The sequence below is a fragment of the Rissa tridactyla genome, chromosome 2, assembly GCF_028500815.1.
Source record: "Rissa tridactyla isolate bRisTri1 chromosome 2, bRisTri1.patW.cur.20221130, whole genome shotgun sequence".
NCBI lineage: Eukaryota > Metazoa > Chordata > Aves > Charadriiformes > Laridae > Rissa > Rissa tridactyla.
This window is the reverse complement of record NC_071467.1, coordinates 76,660,286-76,678,206: the sequence shown is the minus strand read 5'-3', so window position 1 is coordinate 76,678,206 and position 17,921 is coordinate 76,660,286. Positions and strand designations below refer to the sequence as shown.

General features: G+C 35.6%; 1 protein-coding gene across 1 annotated transcript in view; it reads left to right on the top strand.

Annotated features, from left to right (window-relative positions):
* ABCA13 (ATP binding cassette subfamily A member 13) overlaps window positions 1-17,921 on the top strand; it is a 195,813-nt gene that overhangs the window by 48,502 nt on the left and 129,390 nt on the right. The window contains exons 12-19 of the mRNA XM_054191743.1: window positions 229-335; window positions 2,307-2,425; window positions 3,650-3,822; window positions 4,977-5,053; window positions 5,597-5,718; window positions 8,389-8,583; window positions 10,599-10,763; window positions 16,512-16,689. Coding sequence (XP_054047718.1) covers window positions 229-335; window positions 2,307-2,425; window positions 3,650-3,822; window positions 4,977-5,053; window positions 5,597-5,718; window positions 8,389-8,583; window positions 10,599-10,763; window positions 16,512-16,689 — 1,136 coding nt within the window. The remainder of the gene's footprint in view (window positions 1-228; window positions 336-2,306; window positions 2,426-3,649; window positions 3,823-4,976; window positions 5,054-5,596; window positions 5,719-8,388; window positions 8,584-10,598; window positions 10,764-16,511; window positions 16,690-17,921) is intronic.

The following is a 17,921-nucleotide window of genomic DNA, read 5'->3' as shown; positions in this document are numbered from 1 at the left end:
GATGACTTGGTGTCTCGATGAAAACCTTTTTTTTTGCATGTGTGTGTGCTTTTTTTTTAACATGGAAATATTATGTTCTGATTTTGAAATAGTACACGCAAACGTAATAACTGTTAATATTGAAATCCTTATATGATCCGTTGAAGATTGCAACTGTACATAGTCACTTAAAATTTTCTGCGGTACCCTTGTTAAGAAAATAATACTTTATTATTAATGTTTCTACAGAGCATCTAAAATCTGCAGGATTCTTCAGAAACATTTATATCCTACTAGCTTCCTACTGTTGCAGAAGTTGCAGTTTACCATTTTGAATGTTCTTAAAATCTTTTCAGGTTGGTTACCACAGTAGTGACTGTATGGGTCACCATATGTCATAGTACATAACATTAAGGCTTTACTTTGAGCAAACTTTTATAAAAATAAGTTAATTTGGGTGATGCCAAGCAATGCAAACATACTGATGCCTGGAAATTAAACCAACAGAGACACGGGAAAAATTTTGATGCAGATGGCATAAAGGGATGCCTTCTTTCTGGAGTGGTCATGTTAATTCAAAATCTCAGTGGAAGTAAGAGGTCTTGCAGCTCCTCTTCCATCATTTTTAGCCATGTGCTCTTTCCCTTCCTCCTGGGCTTACTCAGACACAGCAGGACCTCTTCCTTTTTTTTGTTTGACTCACAAACCCAGCAGAAGACTGTACACACATTGGGGTTTTGTCTTACCTTTTTTTACTGGACATTTTTCTGCTAGGATAGGGAACTGAGTCAAGTCACAGGGTTGGTTTTTTTTAATAAACCAAAGTTGCCACAAGGTAGTATATAGCTGACAGAAAGGAAAAATGGGGCAAGTATATAAAGGAAGAGGTATTTCCCAATTCTGGCTGTGTTGAGCCAGTGGATTGGCAAACTGTAGCTGAATAACCTTCAACAAATTGTTCAAATTTTAATATGTTAGGATTGTTTTATTCCTTGCATATAGGCCCCCAAGACGAGCACTTTAAGAAAGGCTCTGTATTGACCTAAGGGTGTGATTTCACATTATATTTTCTTTGGGGAAACAAAAGCCTTTGCTTTTCAAACTTCATATTTTAAACCAACTATGCCCAGAATTGTTTGCAAAGAGCAATCAGGAGGCATTAACCTGTTGTTCTAGTGCAAGGGATGAGATCGGTAATATCTTAGGCCAACTTAATTTCCAAAGAAAACATAAGATATGATTACAACCCAGTCCTGACTATCTTCTCCACTCTCCTGTGACTGATGAAGTTCTCAAAGAGTAAAACAGTAGCAATGTTGAGCTCAGAATAAGTAGCACTGAAAATGTGTGCCAGGTACATGGGATCTGTCTTTGACCTCTAAAGAACAGTCTATTTATTGAGAGAACTGAGATTAAGAAACTGTCATTTCAATACTCTTCATAGGGATGTTTCATTTGATACAGAAAACATTACGAAACCTAATGACAAAAGATGAAAGCTGCTTGACTTGGTTTGCATTACTGAGTGTCATTGTATTACTTCTGTGAGCAAGATCAAGGTTTCCTTGTTTTAAAAGCAGTGGTGAATGTTTATTATTCTTCCTTGTTGACTTATGAACCAAACATAAGAAAAAAATCTTGGGGGACAAAACCGAACTTGATCCTTCCATGAACCAGAATTCAACTGTCAAGGCAAACTCCTTCCCTGCCAACCTATGTACAAACCCACTACAGACAGGGGAATGGAGCATTTTTCCAGGGAGGTGGGTGCTGCAATCTTGGGTAGAAGCTTCCGCCATGGATGATCAGGTGATGAATATCCTCTATATGGATTCTTTATTCCTAGATATGCAAAATGTGTATGTAATGCTGTTTTCCTCCCCTTGCAGCTAGGGTTTGAAAGTTACTGCTCACTGGAGGGTTAGTAACATCCTGATGTCTCCACAGGGAAATAGGATCAGGGGAGCCTGCCCAAGGAGGAGGTAGACGTGGTTAATATACACAGTTTCTCAGAGTTGTGCTTCTTGCTCACAAAGAGCAAAAATGAAGTTTTCTTCTCTGGTTCTGTAGCAGATATTGCTGTTCTTATTATTGATCAGGAAAGCGTAATGGAGAAAAGTAATGGAAATTGAATCAAACTAGCCCTTCTTACCCTCTGCAGTGATAAATAAATTTAGCCAGAAATATTTCTCAGTGCCTTAACACATCAGACTTTCTTTGCTCTTAAAAACTTTACTGTCCCTTATTATTTTGTTAGCTTTTCATCTGATTACAGTAATTTTATTTTTTTTTTACAACTGATTAAGCCTGGATGTTTTCTCTTACAGAAGAACCAGTTGTCACTGGCAACCTTTTCTGTGTTGTTACAAAGTGTAAAGGTGGATTCACGAGTCACTTACTTCTCTCTGTCATTGAAGGAATCACTCTGGTTCAAGATCGTTATCAGGTTTGAGTGGTTTCCACACCTACAAGTGTTCTTTACAACGTGCATTAAACTTTCGAAACTAGTGGAAATGTCTTTTTTTCCTGCTGTCTGAATGATGAGCCCCCACAGTGGCTATACAAAGCTGAGGTTTGTACAGGTATATCTCTGATGCTTTCAATAGTGATGCCCAGAAAGAATTCCTTAGGTAAACATTGGTGAGCTTTGAAAGCTGTAAATGTAATTAGAATTACTGGAATTCCTATAACTAGAATAACTAGATTGCCACTCAATAACAAAGAGCAGCCTATTTTTAATTCCTTTAAATTTTGTGATAATGCTAATTTCATGATTCAGAGTACATTTATACTTTTAAATCTTCACAGGAGCAGTTGTGAAATCAAGCTAGATAGATACAAATAAAACTCTTGGCCAGAGTCATTCAGGCTAAAATAGCAATTGTGGTTACCAGTTGGGGTCAGTCTGTTTTTCTTTAACAGTGCATGAAATTACCAGCAGGAGAGAGTAACATTTGGCATTTAGAGACTCATCCAGAGCTGGAAGCAGGCATTTGGAGAGCACAAACACACGTGCACACACAGATGAAATACTAAAGTCATTCTTTTGGTATAGAATTTGCCAAGTCAGAAGCATCACTCTTATCTTAAAGTAAATTTTTGCGGAACAAATGCATTTCTGTAGCCACCACCATTCAATGACCTACTTCTGCAAATATTAAAAAAAAACAACCAAACTTGCAAAATCAGAAATGTGAATATTCAGGAGAAAAGATAAAAGTGAATACTACATAAAGCATAATGCAAGAAAAGCTTTGTATATTGATATCCAGATTTTTCAATTTGCTGAATGGAAACTGGTGTTGTTTAGAACAATTTTTTAGGAAAAAGATAAAAGTGGTCAGCCTAAAATAAAAAAATTAAAGCTCATTTAATTTTGAAATTGAATTTCAAATGAAATTGTTGGCATTTCTTTTAATGGATGAGTCTCCTTGATAGGCTAGGTGAAATTCACAGCATTTTTGATTGTTTCCAAAACTCAGGTCTGAAGATTCCTTGGTTCTTGAAAACGCTCACCTAGTTTCAATTACAAATACGATGAGTAAAAGAGTATTACCTTACCCGTATTCTCATTTGAAAATATGCATCATCTAAGTTGCCAAGACCTGATACTTCAAGCAATAACATAATCTCATGAATTTGCTAACCATGTGATCACTGTGTTTTGCAGGATATTGAAAGAATGTGGCCTTCTTTTGACAAAGGGGATTGTGAGAGTATGGCATATGTAAACCAAAAACTTTCCAACACTTTGGAGAGCTTCCTGAAAACCGTACAGAACACCAGCAATGGCAGCTGTGAATGTCAGCTAATGTTTGTAAACACACAGAGACGACTGCAAATGTAAAGCCCAAATGGTTCTTGTTAGAGACATTATTTTGTGCATATGTCTGTTTTCTAAATTATGTAATTCCAGGAGAAACACTATTTATCAAAGCATCTTTAAGCTTTGTTCATTAAACTGAAAATTGAGTGCACATAATGTACAAATTGCTTAAGTAAATTAGCAAAATTCTGGATATTTCTAAAAGCCCTTACACTTTTGCTGAGCGCTTGCAGCAGATCTTGCTGTTCCACAAAGAGAATGCTTTGAATTACAACTAAGAAAATTTTCAATTTTCCATGACCTCAGTTAGGTAAAAATTTTGATATCTTAATTTTTTATTTAAAGCTGTTTTGCCATGGCCTTGTCCTCTCAGCAGCTGGATATCTTTTGCAAAATGTTAAACAGTTGGATCAGTTCAGCAGTTCAAACAGTCAGAAACACGGGATGGTGCTTGAAAACTCATAGGCTTGAACTCTAAATAATTTGAGATATTTGTTATTCCCTTGAGGAAAAATAATAAATTTTAAGTAAATGAATAAAATTGCTACTACAGAGAATTTCAAACTTGCTGTCAGTTAGAAGTGGTTCTTGTTATAATTGTTGCTGTGCTGGTTTGACTGTTGGATTGGTTTCATAATGGGCTTGAATGGTCTATGTGAATTATTGAAATAATACTGAAGAATTTGAGCTTAGATGCTGCTCTGATGGATCATAGACTTATATCCAATTTTTGAATGGTAAATAATACCTTACGTGTGTATACTCTTTATCACTTAAATTACAATCAGATAGACTTTATTTGTCCTGAACTGCAGTGCATTATATCTCTAGGTTTTAAAAATGTGTGTTCAGTAAGAAACATGGAAGTGAGACATTGCTAGACCTGTGCTTCTCCATAAGCTACTGTTTGCTAGAGCACTTAGCCATCATGGGAAGATCTCTACATTTGCAATCTCATTTAGGCATGAAATATGATGAACCCTGTGCCACATAAATACAGCATGAGGAGGTCTGTAGAGTTGCTTACTGCATGCACAGTGTGTGCGCATAGAGCACAATGTGACCCTTTTGCCTCATTTAGTGGCTGTTTCACTATTCAAGTTACTCTTTATACACAGTAATGTCAATGACTTAGTTCTGATAACTTGTGAAACTAAGGCTATTGTTTCAGGGTGGCTGAAAATTTGGAGCTACAGTTGTCAGAAAATCCAGCGGCAGCTTTTCTCAGCAATTTTAATCTTCTGAATGGTGGGTTCCAGTTTTCTTCACTGTTTTTACAAGTCACTGCTGCATAATTTTACAGGACAATAGTTTTTTCATTGTTCTTCAAACTTTAAAGGGATACTGCTTATTGAGACTACTGATAATGCAATATATTTTCATTACGCACATGTGCACATACATGCGCTTGAGTTGGCACAGGACAGTATAGTTTACCCTGTCAGAGCCTGTCCAGTAAGATGCAGGGATTAATTAGAAAGAAGAGGGGTCTTAAGTTATTGGAAAAAGAAAATCTTAAAGGACTAAAGGCTCCTTAACTAATTTCATATGTTCTTGTAATGCAGGGATGTGGGATAACCTGTGCTTTTATAGGATAATGGAAACAGATGCACAAGCCCTTCAGTCTGCCAGGAGAGTGACGTTAACATTTGAAGTAGAAATGATTTACATAATATGAAGGTTTTGTGTTTCTTATCACCCCTCAGAATAAATCTAATGAAAAGGGTACAGTCTGTGGGCAATTTAATTAAGCAGATTTGTACTATTGGCACTATTTTTTTTCTCTTACAGATGTGAAGGTCAAGGAGTGTGTGCAGAATCTTACTCAGTTGAGGCTGGACATTGGTTCTTCTGTCAATATTTCTGAAGAAACTATCAGTACCATCTTGGAAGCCAGTATCTCTCATTCAAAGGTGAAAGATTGAAAAGAGGTGTTAAATTAATGGATCAGTCCATAGCCTGATGTTTCAACCAAAACAAAACAAACCACCTTGTTTGTGTGGAATCTTGTGTTTTCACTTGTCACTTCTATGTGGAATATATCATGAGATTTAGGACTTCAAAATAATAGTGTGAAATATCAAAAAATCAATTTATAGTAGGACTAGTCTTCTGGTCTAAATGGCACTGCTTGATTACCTTCAGCAGTGTTTTAATCCCTTGTGCTGATACGGAATTTGAGCTTTGCTATCTTGGTACTATGGAAAAGGTAAGGATTCCTGAAGAAATCGTATTGTATCTTCCCACCTCTGATCCTTCCAGTACAGAGTTGTCTGATTATTTTTTTTGGTAATCCTTCGTGTGCTCCTCACTGCTCTTACATTATTTTACCACTATGTTGCCTGACCTCCACTTTATTTATCTGTTGTCTCTTGACTGTTGTCTAAAGGGTAGATTGTGTAAGTTTTCTGAGTGAAGGACTGTGTGTGTTATCATTGATGCTGTTTTCTGTGATCCCAGTGATTATCAGAAATAATGAAAAATGTCACCCAACTTACAGGTTCTCTCTCCTTTTTTTTGTATGACTGAAGAGAGTTGGGGATACATTTGGTATTAACTAATCAGGTCAATAAAGCAGCCACTGGGTGTCACTGATGCTCCACTTGCAGAAACAGTTGCAAGGTCGTGAAAAGTGTGGCTATTAAAAATGCAGTTCAGACTATCAACTACTTATAGATGATTTTTTATTTCTGCTTCTTTGGCCGTGTGACTGCCTTTACTGTTAGCTTGTTATTTTGATACCAGTAAATGGTAATGAGAGAAGTCATCTGGAAGTGATTCAGTTAAATGGGATTCGGTGCACTTTTGATCTTTTGGAATAATGCTATTTTCAAACTACTTTCTAGCCTTATTTTTGCCAAAGTCCCATGTAGAGTTTAGATATATGTATGCATCTTACATTTGCGTATCTATACAGAATTTTTTGTTTGCTTAAGTGCTTAAATCCTCCCCCAGTACAACTGCAGCATTAAAGCCTTTGTCTCTTACTGATTATGCAAGATGCACAAGTACTTTTTTAAGCTATAATTTAGGCAGACCCATTATTTTTATGGTATATATAGCCACTGTCTGATAACCCCAATGATAGCTGCAGGCTCATTGCAGTCCTGTATTTCTGTGACTGTATACTACTCCTGCGCTTGCTTCTGGAATGGTAAGGGTAAGCCTATGAGTTATTTGTGTTTATTGCACTTACCCTTAATTTCTGCCACAATATTATGTTCTGGCCATGCTCATTGACATGTGATTGTTTTGAAACTGTTCAAACCCTGTAACCTGAAGACTATAAGCATTCATTATAGTCTTCCTTATAGGAAGACTATAAGCATTCATAAGGAAAATAAGAGTTTGGATTAGCTCTGTTACTTATAAAGCTGCAAGGAAAGTTCAGAGGGATGTAATTTGTTGGATAAAATGCCAAATGGGTTAAAAAATGGACTGAAATGGTGATATTCATGTGGGACATGAAGAAATAAATTGCAAATTTTATCACAGAGTCAAATTTCCTCCACAAGAAGTTGTCCAAATTGGTATCCTTTTATGTTGCTAGTACAATTATATTTATATTCATATTCTGTTCCTTGTACACGCACAAAAAAAGGGAATATTGAAATATATAGGAAAACCTTTGGAATCACAAAGGCAAAATTCTGCTCCAGAATAAAATCTAAAAGTCAAATTAATAAATTGGACATTAAGATGTTCATAGGAATTAAGGAGTTAAATTGCACATCTTGACCAACTTTGGCTCCTAATTTGAGTTTTTGGGGATCCTCTCCCTCACTGAGTACTGTTACTAGTTACAGATGCATTCAGTGGAGGCAGGTTCTGTCCTAAGGAGCCCTGAGTACTGTACTTTGGTTCCTACAGGCTCCAAACTTGTAATTTTTCTGCACTTGTTGCCATTTGTTTTCTTTCAGGCATTTCAGGACAAAGGGTAGCTAAGATCTCCTGAGACGTCTGGGCTGTAAACATTTGTCTTTTGATGTGACATTTTTGTAGGAAGAAACAAACCATCATTATCCAAGGAGTTTTTATTGTAGTTTTGCCCAAGGTCTGCTTAGGCACTTGTTCCTTCACCCACTATTAAATAATAACACTTCAAAGGACTGTTGAACTGAGAAATGTGAGCTAGCTCAGAGTAAGTGTTGTCCATATAGACATCCCTAAGTGTCAAATTTGTGTGTGCTCTGAAAGAAGGAAGGTCCATATTGTTTGATTTTAGTGATTCATACATCTAGATTTTGATCTTTAAGTGTTTCTGCAACAAAGGTGTATATCTGCTAGAATGGGTATGTTCAGCATTGTAAATATGCCCGCTTATGGTATGATTGCTCCTAGAATGAATGATCGACCTGTTCACAAATGAAAGTAAATCTTTATAAGAAATACACTTCATCTCTATATATGTACATAGAATATAAAGTAAGAACATACCAATCTGTTATAGAGTTCATTATTTCAGGTCTGTTGATGACTGCAAGTTGTCATGTCACTGTGTCACAAATTCTCACCTTATTGACTATAAAAGAAGGTGATGCATTTCAGGGAGAAAAAATTCTAATAAACATACATTATGATAGGTATTTTACAGTGCCTTTCTGGTAGCTTTAACTGGAAGATGTGATGAAGAAGTACTTAGCCTGCTGCTAAAGCTACCTGAAAACAGTAAAACTTCCCTGGTGGTGGAAGAATTATGTTCTTTACCAGCACTGGACTTGTATACCACATTTGTAATGATTATACAGAATTTGAACTTACGTCACATCATTTACAAGGTAAGATGGGAAAAAAAGGATTCAGTTCTTATGTTTTTCCTTTGAAGGTGGTCTAAAGCATTCAGGGAGATAAATTAATAATCCTATTGTTTCTTTAGATGTTCTTTCTCTGTGGAAGCAAACACTGGACATATGGCATTTTTTTGTCTTCGTTTAGCTCCACAAACAGTTGAAGAATGGGGTTGGTAGATGCTACTGTATTCCATTTCTTGCTTCCTCAGGAAAATGATCATTGAGGAGTTAATTATAAAAGCTTTAGAGAAAACACAGGAGGTTGGAGATGGAGTTTCATTAATCTTTAGTAGAGTTTGTAGTTCATGCAATTAGTCACTTAATTTGTAAGCGTGGAAGACTGATCTGGCATCATTGGAACAAGAACAAGCCTAGGAGCCAAAATTATTTTCTAGGAAAAAATGATAACACTCTGGAATGCATTTTATTTGCTGTGAAAATCATGTTGGCAATTCAGGTGATTCCTTCAGGAAGGAGCTCTTCCAGTTCTCAGGATGAGTCTCTCATGAAATATAGGACAAACCTCTTATATTTTACCTATAAAATATAAAATTTTACCTATAAAATATACCTATAAAAATAAACCTATAAAATATAGGACAAACCTCCTGTATTTTATATGACCCAAGTCAAAGGACTTTGACAAGAATAATACAGTGCCAAAACTATAATGAAGGGAATGCAGAAGTCTGTAGCAAAACTGTATTATCTGTACAACTGCAGGAAATCTGTGATCTAGTGTGGGTTTTCAGTGAGATAATTTTTTTTACTTGTAAGAGCAAAATTACTGGATGGGGTTTCTGATAGTTGGCAGACGTTATTTCAATTCTTTTGGGGTAACTGATTGACAGAACATAAAATGTTGTAAGTACTAATAGTTGAAAAATAGTTATAATATTGGGAGAAAAAATATTTTATTCTAAAGCTTTAGATGCCTAGTTATATTCTGGATGCCGCATGTGCAGTTGAACAGGCAGGCCACACACTATTAAAAACTAGACAATTTCCCAGAATAGGTTAAAATGCCAAAGGGAAAAGATTTCTACTTTCTGAATTATCTGCCAACCTAGAGAGGGAAAAAAAATGAAAAAGAAAAAAAACCCCCCATTGCTTATACTGATGAGCTTTTCTACTGAATCCTACTGAAGCATAATGAATTCCTAGCAAACAATAAAAAATGTTGTCAGCTCACTCTAAATTATTATGGAAGATTTGCAATTTTTTTAACTGAATAAGATTTTTTTTGCCATTTCTTTTTTTTTAATGTGTAAAAGCAGGTGAAGGCTGAGAAGGAAATTAAACCCAGACATTATTATAGTAGGAAGTCAAATAAAAAGTGGATAAAATAAAGATAATCAGAGGAAGCAGCTGAAAGTATATAATGAGATGATATTGTTTTTATTATCATGCATAGGCAGGTAACAATGAATTGGTTTGTATTACTGTATCATCTAAATAACCTATAAAAACAAAAGAAATAGAGAGAAAATTCATAATGCCAAAAATTGCATGATGGAAACAGCAAACAGCCAATTGAACTTTAGTCAACTAGGGGATGAAATACAATTATTTTAGGTAAAAGGCAGTCTGTATGAAAAATGCAAAGGGAGAAACAATGCGACAGGAAAGTTTGTTGTTTAATATGGTTCCTAAAGCAACTACAGCGGTTACTAGTTTTAATTTAACTTATGAATTATTTTTAAAATATTAAACTTGAATTGAGCATCTTGAACCTGTTGAAGGAAAAGTATAAACGTGTTCTTTGGATTTTAATTCCTGGTTTGGCATTGGCCAGTTCTAACATTACCAGAGAATTTTTCTTTAGATGAATTTGAGTGTAACTGGGGAATTATACTAAAAGGAGTTTTGTTAAACATGGTTTGCAGGAACGTTGTATAAACAGTTTTAGAAAAAGACTGAATAATTTTGAGTGTTTCATTGAAAGGTTAATTTTTTTTTTCTCATTGGAATTTAGTGTTGTGATTTTTTCCTTCTTTTCCAAGATTAAGATACCATCTGAGATAGGCAATGTATTAAACATGCTACTGGATGTGGTTTCTAGTATCAGCTCTCTTCTCAATAAAGCCCACCATGTCATGGAAAACCTTCCAGGGTTCCTCCAAGGAATTCAAGACATTGGTGTGCTTGACATCTCTGCATTACAGCAGGTATGTGTATGATTTCAATATGCAAACTTAATTCCCATCATCAGGTGCTTTGTTAGGGATGTGTGCTTAATAAGGAGGAAGACTAACAGAAATTGTGTCCTAGAAAGTTGGGAACTTAGAGAGAAGAGAGTCCATAGACCCTAGGAAGAGTCATTTGGACTCTCTCAAGCACTCTGGCAATTTTAAGACTATTGATGTGCTGTTTCTGTTGTCTCTTTTTTCATTAACTTATGAGGTCATGGCCTAAGTTAATATGGTGGTGGGCTACTGATTAATAACAGCATGTATTATCTGTGATTTGGAGATAGCCATGCCTTTTCTGCTAATGCTGTATTTTTTTTTTTTTGGTGAGCAGACTATTACTTTGTTTATAAGAAATAGCTTTGCTTTTTTTAAGGATAAGATTTCAAGATACCATGTGCAGTTCTTGTATCTGCCATGGCTTTCTGTTTGGATCACTTAAGGTTTTTTGTGTGATAGTTCTGCTTGACATTTTAAAAAAAGTGGCATGAAGTGTGAGTGAGGATATTTCTTTTGTCCCTGTCTTTAAGGGCAGTTGCTGTTTGTGCATCTGTACAGCTAGCACAGTGTTGTGAGTGGATCTAATATTAAATAAATCAGAAAAAAGAATTCTGTTTGTAAGCCAGGCCCAATTCCATAAGACATGCTTACTTCTATGGCATTCATTACCTTCTGCATTTGCTATTCTGTGTGAAAGTTTAGGATTGAATCTGGTTCTAAAATTGCAAACCTCTAAAAGATCCTTCAGTGGTAAACAATGCAAACTGGTTTGTGACTACAGTACAGACTAAGCACTGCCTTAAATACTGTTTTCCCTAGTGATATGAATCTTTTCTTTGTCAAGATATAATCTGTGTGACAGAGACATATTGTAAAATACTGTTCTGTGCATATTAGTTTTGATTTTGAGCCTCTCTTATTTGGGCTGCCGCAATGAAAGGTGGCTTTTATCAGATGCTTACAGCTTTTCTGCTTTCCTTAAACTAGTTCTGTTTATGTCAGACTTTCCTTTGAACAAATGAAGTATACTTTTTGAGTGAAATCCCGAAGCTGCTTATTTGGTAGAAGAACCTCTCAAAAGGTCCTGTTCAAAAAAAAATTTGCAAAGGAACAAAAGAACAGCAGAGGGCCATCTGGTCACAGTTTTAATCTTTGCTCCATGGCAACCCATGTTACCCTGTAATATACCCTTGGAATTTTTGTTCCTTTTTAAATCTTACCTTTTTGGTCACTTTTTCTGACACAATATTTATGTTCTCAGTTTTTGTTAATTCCATTTTTCTTGAGAAATTGCTGTTTGTTTTTGTCACCTAATAATTTGTGGAGGAGTAAAAAAAACCAGTGTCTGTTTCTTTTGTTAATAAATTAGGTTCTTGATGTTTTGAAGGGCTCTTCTGTCTCTGTAACTTTTTCTCATTTTGCAGACTAGTAAGGGTTGTTTATTTTTAAGTATCCTTTTCAGGTTTAACTGGATTTTTTTTCTACTTTCCAATAATACCTTTAATTATTGTTTTGTTTGCTGATTTTCTATAGTGGCCAAACTTGTGCTACTGAATAAGTGTGCTACTAAAGTGCAGGTATTGGTTATACACTTTCTTCCTTAAATATTTTCCTCTATTTCCAAAAAGAGTCCATGCTTCTAGATTTTTATTTTCATGATAACCAACAGTAAAGTAGTTCATTGACCTAGGAAGATTACCAAATAACGTACGTAAAGATTTTAAAAGTAAAAATATGTCGACCTTCAGCATAGAGTAAGACAAATTGTCTCCTTCATTAACTTCTAACTGAAAAAGGTATTTTGAAGTTGATTTGAAAAAATATTTAATTACTTCTATAATGAAAGAGGTAATAAAGTAATTGTCAATTATGCATGTGGATTTTTGGTCTAAAAGACAAAATGAAAAGCAAGAAATACCTTCAAAATATCTGTAAAATGTGGAGTTCAATTGGTATGCAACATATTGTGTAATAAAAGATGAAGTAAAATCTCAATATCTGCCAGTCAGTAGCAATTGGAATACAGAGCCGCATTCTACTGTTAACAACATTGAGTGAGTGGGTAACTCCCTGAGGAAACACTGCTGATTTCGATCATGATTTTTGCTTGTTTGTTTGCTGTTTGAAATTATTCGCTTGTATTTCCATAGCTAATTCTCAGTATGTTTGTCACTCATGAATAGATTAGCTGCAGGGGACTTGCTGAGTTACTGAATGCTGTCAGTTGTGAAAGGTGGCCTCATTCTCTGATCCCTCCACTAACTCGAACAAGTTCTCCGTTAAAACTATCGTTACTGAAAAGCCTCTTGCTGTTATAAATGTATAAAATTCTGACTTAAGTTTACTCATGGCTAGCATGTTTACTCTTGTATCAAAAATGTTCTGTAGCTTTTATAACTTCTCTAACTCGCCCACTTGTTTGTGGAAGGCTACTCATGGTCTTTCTCTGGTTTGGTAGGTCAAATAGATTTATTTTACTATTTGTTTTGTTTGTTCTAGTTTTTTTCTTTCATAACAGGCTCTCAGTTGTCTCAGACATCCTAGTGTCAACTTTGCATGCTGTGTTGAGGCTAATCTTGAATGTTGGGGACAAGAAATGTGTACAGTGTTTGAGGGGAATTATGGCTGATGACTCTTGTAGTTCTGCTCATTCATGTCTATACATACTAAAATGATTTTCTTAATCTTGCATTCACCTTTTTGTAAGCCGCATACATTTTTGTCTCTTACTTGATCAAGGATCAGTGATACACCCAGGTAAGCTCAATTTTATAACAGCAACTTGTGATTTCAGTTGATAAATAATATTTTGCACTGGTTATCTTTATATTCAGTTTATTTTAAATTAGGTACTTGGTTTCTAGCCATATCACGTTCTGATCTTCTTTTCTCCTGCAATGCCTTCTGGTATTAAATTATAGGCAAATTTCAGTAATTTGGTTCTTTCAGGGCTAAAAAGCTTATCACAGTGGACCTAGGATCTGTCTCACAGGAATAACACCAGTAACTTCTCTGTGATCCAGCATTTTCTTTCTTTTTAACAGAGTCCCTGCAATATCTTAATGCCATTTTTCACCCACCACATAGTTATTGGATTAATGTTGATTAATATTTTCTAGGACAAGAACATTAATTGACTGTTAGGGTTCAGCTAGTTTAGAGATAGCGTGTGTCTTTTTCAGGAAAAAGTACTTGCCTTTCCACATAAATATACTGTATTGATCTGGAATGATAATTTGATAATGGATTAAATTCTACTCCTCACATACTTTTTGTCTTTAACTGCTCCCCGCTTTAAAATTTATTGTATATCTTACCCTATTAAAAATCACAATGAGATATCCATTATTTTCTGGAGCATTGTGCACTCATTCTTGAGTACAGATGAATTTTCTACTTCTCGTTCAAATATTGCCATCTAAATTTGATAGGCTTCTGAAAAATAATTTAACCAAATCAGTAACTTTGCCATTTCCCCACCTCTCTGATTCTGTCAATTTCAGTACAATAAAGACTTTGTTTTGTTTATGGCTCTACCCAGAAGTAGGAATATCTATTTCTAATTTTATTTTAATTTTTATTTATTTATTTATTTTAAATTAATTATTAATTATTACTATTATTAATATTAATTTTATTTTAATTTTTATTTTATTTATTTTAAATTTTTATCTATCTAATTTTGAATTATCTTTAATCTCCTTGTACTTCTCCAGGAAAATTGCATTTTTTCCCTCTCTCTCTCTTAATGTAATGATTCTGAATTTGTTTTAGTTTTACGTGCAAGGTGTAACCTGACTTGACTTTTACGTTCCCTTTGTTGAATAACTGATATTTCTACTCCAGATGAACTTGTTTTTATTCATTTTTTTTTAACCATACAGCTGTCCAACTAGGTCAGAAGCCCCTATGCTATAAGGTTTTGCCCCCATTTAAGAATTGAGTTTCAGATAGCTTTTTAATCCTCAGTACCAGCCTTTCTCTTCCATGATTTTGTTGGAGTGACTGGCTTGACTGATTACTTCTTTTTGTAGGAGGTTGCTTGTTTGGATTCATCAGCCTTGATTACAGAACTACTTCATCTAGTTTAAACTAGAACAACAGGATTAAAGACAACTTTTTGTGAACATCCATCCTATACAGTTCTTCCACTTTATCAAAGCCAAATTTTAGGAAACATATCTTATTGAGTCAGTGGATATTTAGTTGAAAGACAGTAAGTAGATTCAGTCTGTTGGTGGCAGCTTACCGCATAAATATTCATTATTTGAATTTCAAGTTATTTTGATTGGAACCAGAATTAATTAGCAAGTTTGTGCTCTTTGACTGAAATAAGCTTCATTTATCCTTCTAGTGCAAATAGTCACTAATAAGGATTCAAAACCACTTTTATTCAGCGTTGTGCATAAATAAACTTTATTCCTCCAGTAAAGTCCATGCCAGCAGAGTCATTCAAGAGCTGTAGATGATGATATTATGAAATCTGGCTATTATTTATTTACTATGCTGTATGCTGAAACCACATGCAAAAGTCAAATTTTGGGAGCAGCCAACACTGAGTTTTAAATAACACTTCTAATATTCCTTCAGGATTACTAAAGAAGCACCTGGCACTTCAGTAAATGCATTGATCAGGATAAACTGTTTCTAACAGCACGATCTCTAAACTGTCTGTGATTTTTTTTCTTTATGTTAAGTGCTGTACTACTTTGAAAACTGACTCTTCTGTTTAAAAGAAATAATTCCAGTGATAAAATGCAAATTTATTTCAGCGTCAAATGTGTTGGTTGACATATCACAGTCTTTTTTTCTATTTGCCAGTTGTGCAGTCTTCAAATTATACCTGATAGTCTAGTTATGCTTTTTTTGACAAGCATCTGCAACAGTTATGTGTATCAGGCGAGCCAATGCATCCTTCAGTTATACTCTAGCAGCACGTTGCCTTGCAGTTGTATCCTCTGCGCACCTGTACAGCATTCCATGAGATACCAGTTACAACTGAGCACCTTTCTTGAAAAATGAAGGTGCACAGAGGAGGCTGGCTGGTTTGTTTTGTTGTTTTTTTTTTTTTTTTTAAATGTGGTGAATGATGGTGCTTAAGCTATAAAAGCAGTTAGATTGCTCTGCTATTAGATGTATGCTAGTCATGAACAAATGGCAGTACTAAATGCTAGTATGACTCAATATGTGCAAAAACTAGAAGCATGTCTAACAAATTAAAAGATGTACTTGAAAAATAGGATTTTAGGGCATGTGCACTTGAATATTATTTTTTTTTCTTCTTAGCAACTGTTTTCACTGCAAACGTACGCAAAATGGTTTTGTTTCTGCCATCTTTGTGATACAGGAGTAATCTACCAGAAGAGCAGACTTTGTGAAAACTGACATTGTCATCAAGGAATCTGTAGTCTGATTGTCTTGATATTTTCATTCCTTTTCTGCCTAACTGACACATAGAATTTTGCAAAGTTTAACATAGTATATTACACTGCAGTCTTTCATCGAGTATATTGGCAATTAAAACTGCATTACCTTTTTTTAAACCCCCATGATAAAGGTGATCAGGAGAACAGAAAAGAGCACAGCAGGCCCTCATTCTTGTAGGCGGTTTCAACAGTCTAATTTTGTCAAACTCCTTGGATGCCAATATTGAGAGAACACCAGGGCTGCTCCCTGGAGCTACTAAAAGTAACTTTGATTCATCTGTATTCTGTTTGCTTGTTCTAGTTCTTGCAAGGTGGGCAGTTCAGAAGTTCAGCTGTTGGATCCCTGGAGTCTGTAATTAAGACAGTGTGTAAAGAAGAATCTTCATTTTTCAGCAATGCAAACCTGTTCATTGACATGCCCAGAATCATGGGACTCTTGGAGGACAATATGGCAAAATATGGCATTCCTGAAGACTCAAGTAAGAAAAACTATCAATCACAAGTTGCATGTATGCATTCAGAGTTTAAAGAAGTTTTTCCCTCTTAAATGGAAGTGTTTATATACCAACTGACATCTCAGTTGACACTGTAATCCTGAGCACAAGGGTTGATCAATAAAAGTTTTATGGCTATGAGATAATTGTGGATGAGACAGAAGTGATTCTGGTTGTGGATGAGACAGAAGTGATTCTGGTTGTTTTCTGTCTTTGCTAATAATAAATAAGAATATTCCTGTGTTAGAGACATATTTATTAGATTTTTTTAAAGCACTTCTTATTAAAAATATATCTTTGAGATACACGATTGAGAATTTATTGCTGCATGCCTTTCTTCTGTAGACACAAAGCTCTGGTGTTATTGTGCAGTAAAATATGCAAGCCCTCTGGATAAAATAATTTTTTTAGATAGTTGATATTCCTATTCTCTTTATCAAGTGCCCAGAAAATCTCTTAGGTTTTATATAATTTCACCTTTGCTCCCTTTCCTCAATATACCAGTGACCATGAAATGATAGAGTTTTCAATTCTTGGTGAAGGGAGGCGGGGAGCCAGCAAAACTGCCACCTTGGATTTCCGAAGGGCAGACTTTAGCCTGTTTAGGAGCATGGTTGAGAGTGTCCCTTGGGAGGCAGTTTTGAAGAGCAAAGGTGCCCAGGAAAGCTGGTCATACTTCAAGCAGGTGCTCTTAGAAGCACAGGAGAAGGCCATCCCCATGTCCCGAAAGACGAGCCGACGGGGAAGAAGGCCAGCCTGGCTAAATAGAGAGCTTTGGCTGGACCTCAGGAAAAAAAGGAAGGTTTACATTCTCTGGAAAAGGGGCTTAGCAACTTATGAGGATTATCAAGATATAACAAAGCTATGCAGGGGGAAGATTAGAAGGGCCAAAGCTCAATCAGAACTCAGCTTGGCCACAGCAGTTAAAGACAACAAGAAGAGATTTTTCCAGTATATCAACAGAAAAAGGAAAACTAGGGAAAATATAGGTCCACTGATGAATGAGACGGGTGCCCTAGTGGTGGAAGACACAGAGAAGGCAGAGTTACTGAATGCCTTCTTTTCTTCGGTCTTCACTGATAAAGCCGTCCCTCACACATCCCATACCCTGGAGGCAAGGGGGAAGGTCTGGAGAGAGGAAGATTTTCCCTTAGTTGAGGAGGACCGGGTCAGAGACCACTTGGCCAAGCTGGACATTCATAAATCCATGGGCCCTG